The sequence below is a fragment of the Hylaeus volcanicus genome, chromosome 5 (assembly GCF_026283585.1).
Source record: "Hylaeus volcanicus isolate JK05 chromosome 5, UHH_iyHylVolc1.0_haploid, whole genome shotgun sequence".
NCBI lineage: Eukaryota > Metazoa > Arthropoda > Insecta > Hymenoptera > Colletidae > Hylaeus > Hylaeus volcanicus.
Window position 1 is genome coordinate 9696178 of NC_071980.1, and position 12811 is coordinate 9708988.

The window sequence follows — 12811 nt, forward strand, 5'->3', positions numbered from 1 at the left end:
CCAATTCCTACTCTCTTGCGACAAACTCCAGAAACAATGTAATATTTTTTTTTTTGCTCTTTCACATGCAACCTAAAGAATATAATGATGGGACAGCCTACGCGCGTTTCGTGCCGAAGGGCTTCACCAAAATTGTCGAACCGCCGCCATTTCTTTTTCTGTTATCTCAACAAATTTTTCATGTGTTCATTAAACCGTTCTTTAGTATGTGTCAAAACATAAAAGTATATTTTTGTCTATACTTTCGCATTTATGAATTTCTTTAAGAATAGTACCCATCTGGCGAGCGCTCAGGGTGGCCAGACGCCTTAGGAAGATCGTATGACGAAATGGTATGCATTTAACATAATTACTGTTATTTTAGTCTGGCTGCGAACGTGATAATCTACGTTTACTATTAATCTACGAAGTCAAATGGAAACACGAATCGTAAGGTGAGGTCGTGTAGAGAAAATGGTCGACTGGTGGATCCGAGAATCGTGGGTTCGAATCTCTTCTGTGCCTTATTTGTCGCTCATACTTCTACACAAGATTAGGAATAAATCGGTCGATCGATATAACCGTTTCGCGTGTAGTTACGAATGAATTAATCATTGGTTTTAATTAGAGAAGAAAGTGGTCCTGAAAGAGCGTGGTCGACAGGAGTCGAGGAAGCAGATGCGACGACGCTGGGAACAAAAGGAAACGACGGAATAAAAACGGCGGCGGCTCGTTTCGCAACGAATCGCGGGCCTGCGGATAAGAATCAGGGAGACGAGCACAACATAAACCGCTGCCGCATCGTGGGGATGGATGCACAGTCCACTGCACGTGGGAAGGTCGTGCTATGAATCGAAGATCGTGAGATCTCCATCGTGCGCACTTTCTACAACATTGCTTCGCCGCGGAGACCATCACTGGCGAACCCAATCACGAAACTGTCGCTGGTTAGGGCTGAGATTACACTCTGGTTTAAGTAGAAATATCTAATCGTCATTTTATCATCCAGCCTTCTAGGTCCTCAACCTGGTCGCCATTACAGTGAACCTATAGATAATCCAAGTCTCAACTCGATGGCCATTAGAATACACGTATACGTTCCAAGTTCATCAACCACCAAATTTTGATCATTGTTGTTCTTCTAACAATTATCCTCCTTTGGATCTAATCTATATTTCGACCGAGTGTTCAAATACAGACAAATTTCACGAGTAGCCTCAACCTCGACCAGTCTACATACGCCTCGATAATTACTACAATTAGAATCGATGAAGTAATTTCCCCGACAGTCATTCATCGGATCGCATAACTTCACTTTATCCGGTAACTGTCCATGAGATCATAGAGGAGTTCAATGAAACCGAGAATAACCGAGTGCAACGAGTCACTTAATTATTGGCACGCAAACAAAATCTGATAGCGCGTATGAATACTCGAGTACAATAAAACGAATAAATTATGCAATTAAAGATATATTAATATAAATTAATAAATATACGAACGGAATTTATTAAAGAAACACGCGCAACATCTCGTTCGATCTTCGAGTGGCCGATCAACGATCGCGTAGAACAGACGATTCGATACGATCGATCGTTCTTCCGCTTCCGAGCGAAGATCTATCAAAGCGTACGACGGTGCTCGCAAATCTCTCATTCTTTCCATTCGAGCGCGACCGATGAAAACATTTTACAATTGGAAAAATCTACTCTAACCAAATACATTGAACTATTTTTTCGAAGATTATATTTCATTCATTTTCAAAACTATTATGTTAATATATAATATAATATATGTTATAATATAATGTTAATATAATATGTTATATTCTCAAGCAACCAGAACCACTATTACAATGACACTAGAACCACTAGAAACACTAGAACCATTACTACATGTATGTATATACATATAATATTTTTTCTGGAATAAATAATGATAATAGTAATTCGTTTGCAATTATTTCCTAATAAATTACTACTTAAAAAATCGGGGAAAATCACACACATTACGGTGAGTGAAGAATTTTGCGTGGAATGACTTTACAGAGGATTAAGATCACGATCTATACCACTTCGTCACTTTTCTCCACTTTCAGTTTTGCGAGAGGAAAATCGATTCGTCAAAGGAACGGCTGGTATTATCTCGCACAATCTCCCACCGTCTTGCAAGAATGGTTAACGATGAAATTCATCTTCGACGATCAGCCAGCGCTCGTTGGGAAGCAAGAGAGCGTCTCTCCCTGGCCGAGCAAACGTTTAGAGTAGAAGACTCTCTGCTCTCGAGTTTCACCGACTTACTTAGGATCGCGCACGGAGAAAACCGTCGTCAGTTCGCGTAGAAGAGTGTGCCGCTTCGAAAGTGAACGAGAGTCGCTCGCAGTATCCACAGCCTCGTGCGCGAAGGTTTCCCAAAACGAAACAAGAAAAACTAATAATAATGGTAGACGACACGCGTCCGTTGCAGTGGTCCGCGTGGTGACGAGAAAAATTCAACGACACGAAGGGAAAAAAGAAAATACCGCTCGAGAGGGTGTTTCGCGACGCGATATCGCCTTAAACGAGAATCGTTCGATATCCGTTAAGGAAATAGAAATTTCAAGAGCGCTCGAATCTTTAAAACAATTGAATTCGTAGAAATTTCTAAACGTGGTAGTTTGTACAGGTAAAAATTCGATCTCACAGCGTTAAATGAGGACCCGACGACCATAAATTTGGCGGGGAGAATATAATCGCGTTCGAAGAGGAAATTAACCGAGTCGAGAAGTCGCCTGCTTGTAATTAGCCACCAGACGGGGACGACAGAGCGGTTCTGCATGAACCCTGAGGAAATTTACGGCCTGTGCAACAGGAAGAACGCGATTTTCGTTATCCTGTGCGCGACGGCTGTCTACGTGCACCTGTTGGACGGCGACGAGCACAAAGCCAACGAGCAAACAACCTACGTCAACGTGGAGGAGCAAGTGGTTACTTGGTGCATCGATGACGAGGAGCTTTCGGTGTTCCGATCGCGCTGCAACGATGTGGAGAACATTTTGTCTGCTCTCGTTGATGCTCTTCGCGTTCGATTTCCCTCGTGATGGATCCGCCGAGTCTACTCGACCGTACGCGGACCGACCAGCTCGAGGGGAAAATCAGAGCTATCAGGTAAGGATCGAAAAAGAATATTTCTAAATCCCCCGAATAGGTTCATCCGATCACCCGTTTTTCTTCTTTCCTACCGTTGTCGTCTAGTCTGCGAAAAAGTGAAATCGTGTAAATAAAGGCTTAACGAGGCGCGACACGTGTATACATATCAATGCTTTCAGAACAGAATTAAAAATATTTTACTTGTACAAATTATTGAAAGATATGTGTACAAATGAAATCATGGGAAGGAAATGTCAACAAGATGTCTTGATTATCCTCCAGGATATACAGGGTGTCCCAGCCTAAGTGACACAGAGCTTTAACTCCAAAATTATAGGCCGAATGGAAAATTTCAAATATGGAAATTGCACGGTAAAATGGGGCTCATGTTTCAGCGAGAAGGAATTTTTCTTGACTTTATTATTTAACGAGATATGATGGTCAAGTTTCGTTTTTCAAATGGAACTACATACTTTTTTTTTTATACCATGCGATAACACTTTTCAAGACGAATTCATTAAGCTTTAATCTATTAGGTTGTCCCAAAAGTTTCTTTCGCTTTATTAATAAGTAATACGTGCACAGTAGTTTATGTTTTATGTTACGTTACTGAATCGTGCACGATTCATTTTGCTCCATTACTGTTACAACATGAATATCTATGAAATTAGATAGTCTATTTATATAAACACGACCACATCAAATAATTGAGTGCAACTCGCGAAAGAAACTTTCGGGACAACCTAATATTTACCCGATTTTTATTACTTTTCAAGCTATAACGCTTCAAAGTTTGCTAATTTTCAAGGAAAAAACTCGGTTCGACCCCAGTCGGTCCCATTGATGCAGTAAGCACCATGCGATTCTTGAAATCGATACGGAGGAAAATGGGAAGAATCCCAATTATTCTGGGCCTAGAATTCCAAGCGAGACCCTCCGTATCGATTTCAAGAACCGCATGGTGCTTACTGGATCAATGGGACCGCCCGGGATCGAACCGAGTTTTTTCCTTGAAAATTAGCAAACCTTGAAGCGTCCTATCTTCAAAACTAATAAAAATCGGGTAAATACATTAAAGCTTAATGAATCCATCTTGAAAAATACTATCGCATGGTATTAAAAAATATATATAGTTCCATTATGAAAAACGAAACTTGACCATCATATCTCGTTAAATAACAAAGTTAACAAAAATCCCTTCTCGCTGAAACATGAGCCCCACTTTACCATGCAATTTCCATATTTGAAATTTTCCATTCGGCCGATAGTTTTGGAGTTAGAGCCCTGTATCACTAAGGCTGGGACACCCTGTAGACAACACATATTCTACTATGGTTCTTATACTGAAAGTTTCAAAATAATTCATCGCATAGTTTCTTCATAAAGAATCTCTGGAAATATCGCTCTTTTTAGTGTCGTTATAGTGTCGTGTCTCCTCGAGTGTACAGTGAATCCTCTCTAAATAATGCGATAATTTCCCCTGTAAGAGACGTTACCCTCCCTCCCTCCCCTCGCCCTCAACTCATTTATTGGAAGTATATACTGGCTGAGGCCTGTCTAGACTTAAGGGCGTCGATCCCTCATTCGAAACTACAAATTGGAAAGTGTACACAAAGGTTTATAAACGGATTGAAAACAATCGATAGACGATCAATATTAGCCCCCTTTCTTTAACTAGCTTTTGCACGGGATCTTAGGAATTTAGGAAAGCCAGGGCCGGCGCAAGGCAGGTTCAGCGCGTTCGCCGGAACCCGGCCCCGCGCGTTTTAAAAGGCCCCGCGGTCTACGATAATTACCGAATTAAAAGGTACCGATTTTGATTAACTTTTTACAGACTGATGACACCATTAACAAATGGAAGCAATTTTTGCTGAGATGCAAGACATTTTTTTAGTAGCGATGATTAAATTGAAAGGAGTGACAAAAATCATCAAAGTATTATTGTTTAATATTCATCTTATAAAAAATATATAGCATTTGTAAATAAATAATTCCTCGTTGTAAAATTCAAGCGTAGGATTTGAATTCAGGCCCCGCAAAATTTTTGAACCCGGCCCCGCAAAAGGTCACGCCGGCCCTGAGGAAAGGCACCGTTCGTTAAATAAATGGCGATTTAATATCACCCAATTCTTTTCTTTAAGTGGCATGTCTCGACAGCTGGCGCCACTCACAAGGATAGTTTAGCAATTAATTATTTTAATAACATTTCCTAACAAAAAATCCAGGGTTCCATGAGATCTACGACGAAAAAAAGATCTCGATCTAGAATGTTCGTTGCTAAGAGAGCTAAAGAATTCATTGAACGAACGTTCACCTTTCATCGAACATCCTAAAAATGAAAAAGGCGTCTCGAAATAATTAGCTAAAGGTCTCGAAAAATCTAGATGCGTCGCTACCTACTCGCGGTACGATTGTCGAACGTCCGAATGCGTCGATGAAATGTCTCGAGCATTTCGCAACCTACCTGTTTCCGCGAGAAAAAAATCAAAGTGAGAGATAAAATGCGCGACCGGTTAAAACAGCGTGGCTTACTTTCGTGTAAGGGACGTCAAACACGGTTTGATTGACGTAGATTGGATTTTTCTAGAATTTTAATATTTCTGTTTTCGACAAAAAATTGAAGATACCTCTTTGTTCCGGATTTTCATTTGTCAAACACTCTCCTTCACGTGTATCTACCGTGTAAATCAAGGGACAGGTGTATTTGTTATAGTTTTACATGACGAAACCAACGATGCAACGTAACTTTATTTCGTGATACAAAAGATTTCAATTTTGTTCGCTATGAACGCGTAGTATATCAATGATTAACCTAATCTGAAATAAATGTGGGTATTAAATTAATCCAAGTCTTACAGATTTCGCGATTTAAGGAACTTTCAACTCGTTACAAGACCATTATGAATCACAATTTATGACGCCATCATGGGATACTGATTGTTTGCGATCTACGTACGCTTTTTACCGACTAATAAACGATCGAAACGACCTCTGGAGAGCTACCGTAGAAACCTATCGCGCTTATCGTTGTCGTTAAGGTAGAGATGATCAATTCTCGTAAAGAAGAAATTCCGAAATCGATTTTCAATTGAAATTAAAATTGGATCCTACCAAATCGATCTTTTGAAAAATCACTACGAGAACTGCTTTTTTTTTTGTTGGTTACTAATTGTGTATCACAATCTTTGGATTAGATATGCACATTTATATTTAAGCAGAGATGGGCAACACCCTAGGCTTCGAATAAATCTGAAGTTTGCCGATATGTTTGTCTCGTTTCTTCTTTTGAACATTTTTCAAAGAAGGAAACGAGACAAACAAATCGACAAACTTCAGATTTATTCCGAGCCTAGGGTTTTCCCCATCACTGTATTTAAGATATTACGAGAGAAAAAATTAACCCTAAATTGAATGATTATTGTTAGTCATTTATGTGAAATCCTACATACAAAGAAGGATTTCACCAAATGTTCACGGCCGTAGTTAAAAGATAGATAAGAGTTTTCCACGCTTCTGAACACCTCTCTAACAGTAGCAAATATCAAAATCCGCGTTGAGGTCATTGAAATGAAAAAAAAAGAACTATAGCTGTACGGTAGCACGTAAACCACAAGAGAAAGAGAAAGCTGACACCGAACCGCGGAAAGTTCGAGACTTCGTAAACACTTCGTTCCATACTTCGTGCAATTCCAAGAACTTCGTTAAATGTTTCATATAAACGATGTACTAGAACGAATAATTTTTAAATTATTCCTCGATACAATTTACGATTATGTTTTAGGTTAATAATTATATCGATGTGACACGACTATGACGACATCCTTGCACGGTTTCGTCATTGCACAAATTACATCTGGACATTGCACTTTCCCTTTTTGTAGTCACTGAACTTTGTTCACCGTTTACATTCCTGTTATTCATTTACTTAGAAACTGACTGAATTTTAATGAACGATACTTTCGTATCTCAAACACAGATCGAAAATGCGTGGTCATGATAATTATTACCGTTATTAACCAAATTAACATTGCAAATAAATCAAGAATATAGCTAATATATGTTTACTTTCGTGTATTCGAGCTGTATGTTAACTTCTGATGCATCCTAATGAAAATTCCGAAGGAACATTTAACACGAGAAAGTTCTGTATAATTTCATCTTTGCTGCAAATTACAAATATATTATTAAAATTGTTTTCGAGTAAAAATAAAACGCCCCAATATTTACGTACTGCCTGAAACTCGACTAAATTCCATATTAAAATTCTTTTACGCCATCATGTGCGTGTATACATTTTTTTTAAAAGAAACTATATCCGGGATAGTTTCCTGGATGCCGTATCTTTAATTTAGAGAGATATTACATTGCTTGTTAGCGAATTACGAAACAAAATTAAAGAGTTTCCCAGTATTGTGTTAATTCAATCGAAATCATTCTAATAGTAGCACAGTAATATCTTTGTATTCGAATCAATGTTTAATTAAGCTGGAGGCACATAATCAGAACTCGTTATTGCGCGTACAATTAACATCCTAATCATTTTGAATTACATTCGAACCTCCGCTATTCGAACTAGCAAGGAAATATGACAGTTTGTAACAATGTTGTTCCAATAATGATTGGAAACTCAACAAACTGTACAAATAGGACTATACTAATTCTATTGATATATTAATTATTCTATTTCTAGGAGACAACGCGGGGGCAGACAGAAAACAATGGCCTGCCACGTCGCGTGATTTACGACGACGAGGTAAACTCTGGCGAGAGCATCGGCAAATGGCGAAACAACGGCGAGGCTCTTGAACCAAAATGGAGGGACGGCGACACCGTGCCGCTGTTTCCGTTTCCTCAATTATCGCGATACACTAGCGACAAAGCGGACAACGAAGAGGATTTCGATTACAGTCATCGAGCAGTGAAGCATCGTCGAAACAATGGACGCGAGGAATCTCGACCAGGGAATTACGACAAACGCGTATATAGGGGACGAAGTGAGAAAAGAAAAGACTCTCGAGCCTCGGCTACGCAAAATCTAGCCAACTCCAAAGAAACGAGCGATAGGATGGAACAAGTGATTTGGAGTCCTGCGGATAACAAAGAAGCAACGTCCGTCAGGTATCGAGAGGCTTTTCAAATACGGCCTAACGACTACGAGCATGAACTAGACGACGAAGAGTACCTGAAGCCACGTCCAAGGAAACGAAGACCACCGCAAAATTACGAGTTCGCTTTAGCCGAAAACGAGACGGAAAGCAATCCTGGGTCTTGGCAGAGTTCCTCCGAATCAGAACGCGGTAATCAATTCACGCAGAACGCCGTGGAGCTGAGGTCTCTTCTAAAGATGCAGCAGGAAGAGGGTCTGAGTTTGTCAGAACTCCTGCAGCGGAAAAATCTGACTCTGGACGATCTCCTGAAAGGTAAAGCGGACGCGATCAACGCATTGAAATCGAAAGACGTCGAGACAGAGGATTATATCGAGGAAGCGTCTAGAATGATGTACAATACCCTTACGAAAGCCACCAGCACCACGAAGAAACCGCAGTATACTGCTAATACAGAAACCACGAGAACGAAGAATGCTCCGAGAGACGATGGCCTAATGATTTCATTCGTGGACACGGTGGATGTTCTGTGGCGCAAGAATCTCACCGATTCCTCGTGGCCTTCTTTAAACCTCGGGAACGCAACTACTGGAAAATCGATTAGCGTCAATCTTGATCCAGGGCCAGTCCAAGTAACGCCCATCGCGAGAGCACCGGCAGCGATTACGACATCGATGCCGACTGCAACGAATTCCGTGCAGTTCTTGCAGGATAACGGTGCTACGAAATTACGGGACGGTGACGAAATCAAAGCGGAGAGCTTGGACGAAGACGAGATCATGGAATTTTCGGATTTCACCGATTATAAAAATGGACGGAACGGCATGTCTCCGGTTTGGTTGATGGCGAAGGACGGGGAAAGCGACGCGGAACCTACTTTGAAGATCAACGAGGACAGAGGCTCGACGTTGAGCATCGAGCAGATCTTGAATCCGACGGAAAGCACCGCGTCGACGAGAAATGTATTTCCTGAAAATGAACGCGTCGATGCGACCAAGTTGATCGCAAAAGAAATTCAGCGGCCACAGATCCTCGTCGAGCATCAGGAGAGCGATTACACCACGTTTTCAGAACTGGAATATCAGGAGGACGCGCCGTTGACGTACCACGATCTAGAACAAAACACTCAAATTAACACTCCCGCTGACGAAGACAGTACAAGCACGATGGACAAAATTGAATCTGCATCGGATGCAACGTCTTATGGTACAACCACGGAGGATCGACGAACGTTTTTGAACAACGTCGATTACTCCTTGAAAAACCATCAAATCGCGAACGCCACCGAGAAGCATAATCGCGAGGATGCGACGTCGGAAATAGAACCAGAAGCTCGAGCGGAGATCTTCGAATTGTTCGCGTCTGGATCCGCGGGTAAGAGATTGGAACGCCTTCTTAAATCAAGAAACATGAGCTTGGAGGAACTGATCGCTTTGCGACAGCGGGGCTCCAGCAAGGTTCACCTGGCCGAAGTGTCGCGACTAAAAGCACGGAAGCCGAACAATGAGGATGGAGCGAAGGGCAGAAGTAACTCGGAGACGAACGAATTATCCAAGGGGACTTCTTATGAATTTAGGGAGAGAAACGGAACCGATATCTCATCGAAATCGTTCGAAAACGCGACCAACAGTGCTCCAATCTCGAATCTAATGAATTTTGTTCGTCCAGTGGAGAGTACTACTAAACGATTACAATCGAATTTCGATTCGGGAATCAAGAACGAAGACATGGAGGAGCGTCGTCGTACAGTCCAGATCGTTGATCTGTTAACGACCTTCGGTTCTCTTCCTTTCGCGAAGGACCTCCAGCGTGACTTTGCGGGTGAATATAAAGCGGACAAAAAGTTGCCTGAGCGGAACAGCGATCTTGGTGTCGTGTTCGTAAACGATACAGAAACGGTACATAAAAACGACACCGCGAACGTCGTTCAGTCTGGGTATGTAAAAGAGATTCTCGAGAAGATACCGAATTCTATCGACATACAAACGGTATTCAGAGAAACTAGCGTATTTGACAGGGACGAAGAGGATGACAAGAACGAACGGGGAAGGACTCTCTCAAAAGTGAAGCCCAGCATAATAGCGAGCGGCGCGATCCTTGGTGTGACGATTGTGGTTTTCCTGGCGATATTCATCGTATGCAGGATTCGACAGAAACAAAAGTACAGATACAGGAACACCTTTTCCAGGGCAGTGTTTCAAGGTCCTATATTAGCGGCCAGGAAACTCTCGAATTCGAGCAGTCTGAGCACCGTGATGGTGAACGTGGTCGCCACATCGACGACAAAAAGACCTGAGAGAAACGAAACCCGACAACCTGTGGGAGAGATGGAATGTAGAAGTGATATCGATAATGATTCACTGGATGCTAACGACAGCTGGGAAACTATACCTGATTACATGAAATAACGGCAGACCTATTTAAACGTATTTGCAATATTTCCAGTGGGACGCTTGACAAACAACAGTATTTTCTTGTCTACGTTGAGTTAAACCCTAGACATTGCGCATATATTTTTAAAGTGACTCCCTGTATTTACGTATATACCGAAGGCTGACCATGTACCTTGACTTTAATGACTATACAAAATAATAGATGTTAGATACCTTAGTAGATCGACCATTGAATTACCGACTCCAATGTTTCTATCGGTCTGTAAACTAATTTTACAGACACGGACGTTTGTACATATAACTGTATAGAATTTTTGATCAACTTTACCCGATAAAATTTTATGTAATTTAGAATGTTAGAGTTAGCGTGATTCTCTTTGTAAGGACCCGTTTTGGAATTTCTCTTGATATCGAAAAGTGTATGCGTTACGCTGATGTAAACCAACTATTTCAAACTCATACGTGTAAAATAAAGTATATTTATTTATACCAGGTTAATGAATGTATCTTATTAATATAGAATTATTATCTTAATATAGAAAATACGGTATTGGTTTATCGCTACTCACCAGTATCTTTCGTACGTAAAAACATCCCTGAGTATAGCGGACACCGCGTTATTGTTATTTTGAAACACCTTGGTAAAGTAGGAATACTGTCTTGCAATATTTCTGCACTGTTTTAATGCAGCTTCTATAAGTAAAAGAGAAAAATCATAAAATGTTATTACCGTCTTCATGAATTTTAACGATTGTTAAACATTTGAAATATTAATTCTCAAAATAAAAGTATACCTAAAGTAGGACTGCCTTTAAGTTCGATCATATCAGCAGCAGTCATGTACAATACAGTGGTATAACTGGTAGGAAGAATATCCAAATACGGCTTCCATTTCGAATTTTCTTTATGCCTTTCGATAAGAAGCGCGATCGCCAGTGCTACCTGTGGCATATGCTGTATCAATGGATCATTTTGGAGAACAGTTAATTCTGGTGCAGCATTATGTACACTGAAAATAAGTCCTCTCGGTATCCTTAACATCAACTCATTCTTAAGGACATTTCGTTCAGCTTTTAAGCCTAAATCGTATCCTGGGAACTCAGCTACGCTTGCTCCATCAATATTTGCCCCATTCTCTTTGAGCCAATTCATAAATTGTCCAATCCCCTGGGACCGCTTCGACGACTCCGTCTTCATCTCCTCCAACCGTTTAACCTTCTCCAAAACTGACGATATCTCTATATAGTTGTTCCATAGTTGGGTAGCGTATGCTGAATTACTGCTGACTGGTTAACAAAAAAAACGATAATTTTTAATTTAAACGATTTGGAACTCTCGAAATTGTTTTAACGGTCGAAATAAAACCGTTGCGTCTATTTTTTTTTTAACAAGTCTGGCAAAATATCTACTTGCGTCTAATTTAATGCTTTACAATCATTTGGAATCGCCGTGATATAAAAATGGTACGGTTGTACAGTGAATGTGCTACATGCAAAAATTATTTTCAGAAAATATATACTTACGATGAAATAATTTCTCGCATAAAGCGTTTATCTCGTTTCTTCTCGTTATAGACAATTGCCTTTGATGCGGAACGTGTTGTTTACTTTTGGACGATCCGTGAGATTTTCTTCTACCCATGTTTGTACTATCTCACAGAACTTTCGTGACTTCTTCTCACATTTAGATGCATTATAATGTGTGACGCGCGCCTACGACTGGCAAGAATAAACACTTCGCCGGATCAAAAATAGAATCGACGCTCCGCGTCTTCTTGTTCCGAAACTCTGCTAACATAACCTCGAAATGAAGCTGCTTTCCTTTCCTGCGAATTGTGCCCACGAACTCCACTGCACTTTATTGATTTTCAATTGCCAACAGAGGTCACCTACTTTTGCAATTACGCTAAACTTCTTGTAACAACCGCATCTTTTTTTTTTTTTTTTATATTATTCTTTCGCTGCGTCTAACCGAAACGAACATAATCACATTTTACAAAAATTAATTTTTTCTGTATGTATACCATTAAAATTAATTGTGTCATTGTATCGAAGAAATAAGAAATAATTTTATGTTACGTTTCCACACATGTCGATATTTGCGCAATACGACACGGCACTTCGAAAATGTACACAAGTATATATATGTGTACATATATAATATATACACATATTCTATATATCTAATTATTTGTCTTCACTATAAG

At 40.3% G+C, this 12811-nt stretch overlaps 2 protein-coding genes across 2 annotated transcripts in view; one reads left to right on the top strand and one right to left on the bottom strand.

Annotated features, from left to right (window-relative positions):
* Positions 1 to 12739, bottom strand: part of LOC128876924 (actin-histidine N-methyltransferase) — a 16751-nt gene extending 4012 nt beyond the window's left edge. Inside the window, exons 1-3 of the mRNA XM_054123755.1 lie at positions 12129 to 12739; positions 11400 to 11891; positions 11175 to 11298 (exon numbers count right to left, since the gene is read on the bottom strand). Of these exons, the coding sequence (XP_053979730.1) occupies positions 11175 to 11298; positions 11400 to 11891; positions 12129 to 12246 (734 nt within the window). The 5' untranslated portion in view covers positions 12247 to 12739. The remainder of the gene's footprint in view (positions 1 to 11174; positions 11299 to 11399; positions 11892 to 12128) is intronic.
* On the top strand, positions 392 to 11136 carry LOC128876921 (uncharacterized). The gene is made up of 2 exons (XM_054123749.1): positions 392 to 3125; positions 7798 to 11136. Exons 1-2 carry the CDS (start codon positions 2961 to 2963, stop codon positions 10618 to 10620), a joined length of 2988 nt encoding a protein of 995 aa, XP_053979724.1. The 5' UTR covers positions 392 to 2960; the 3' UTR covers positions 10621 to 11136.
* Positions 12740 to 12811: the final 72 nt, after the last annotated feature.

Bases quoted from the DNA above. Each gene is read 5' to 3' on its own strand.
- LOC128876921 (XM_054123749.1), top strand. From the start codon at position 2,961: ATGACGAGGAGCTTTCGGTGTTCCGATCGCGCTGCAACGATGTGGAGA. The intron at 3,126-7,797 runs GTAAGGATCGAA...TTCTATTTCTAG, and splicing joins GGGAAAATCAGAGCTATCAG to GAGACAACGCGGGGGCAGAC.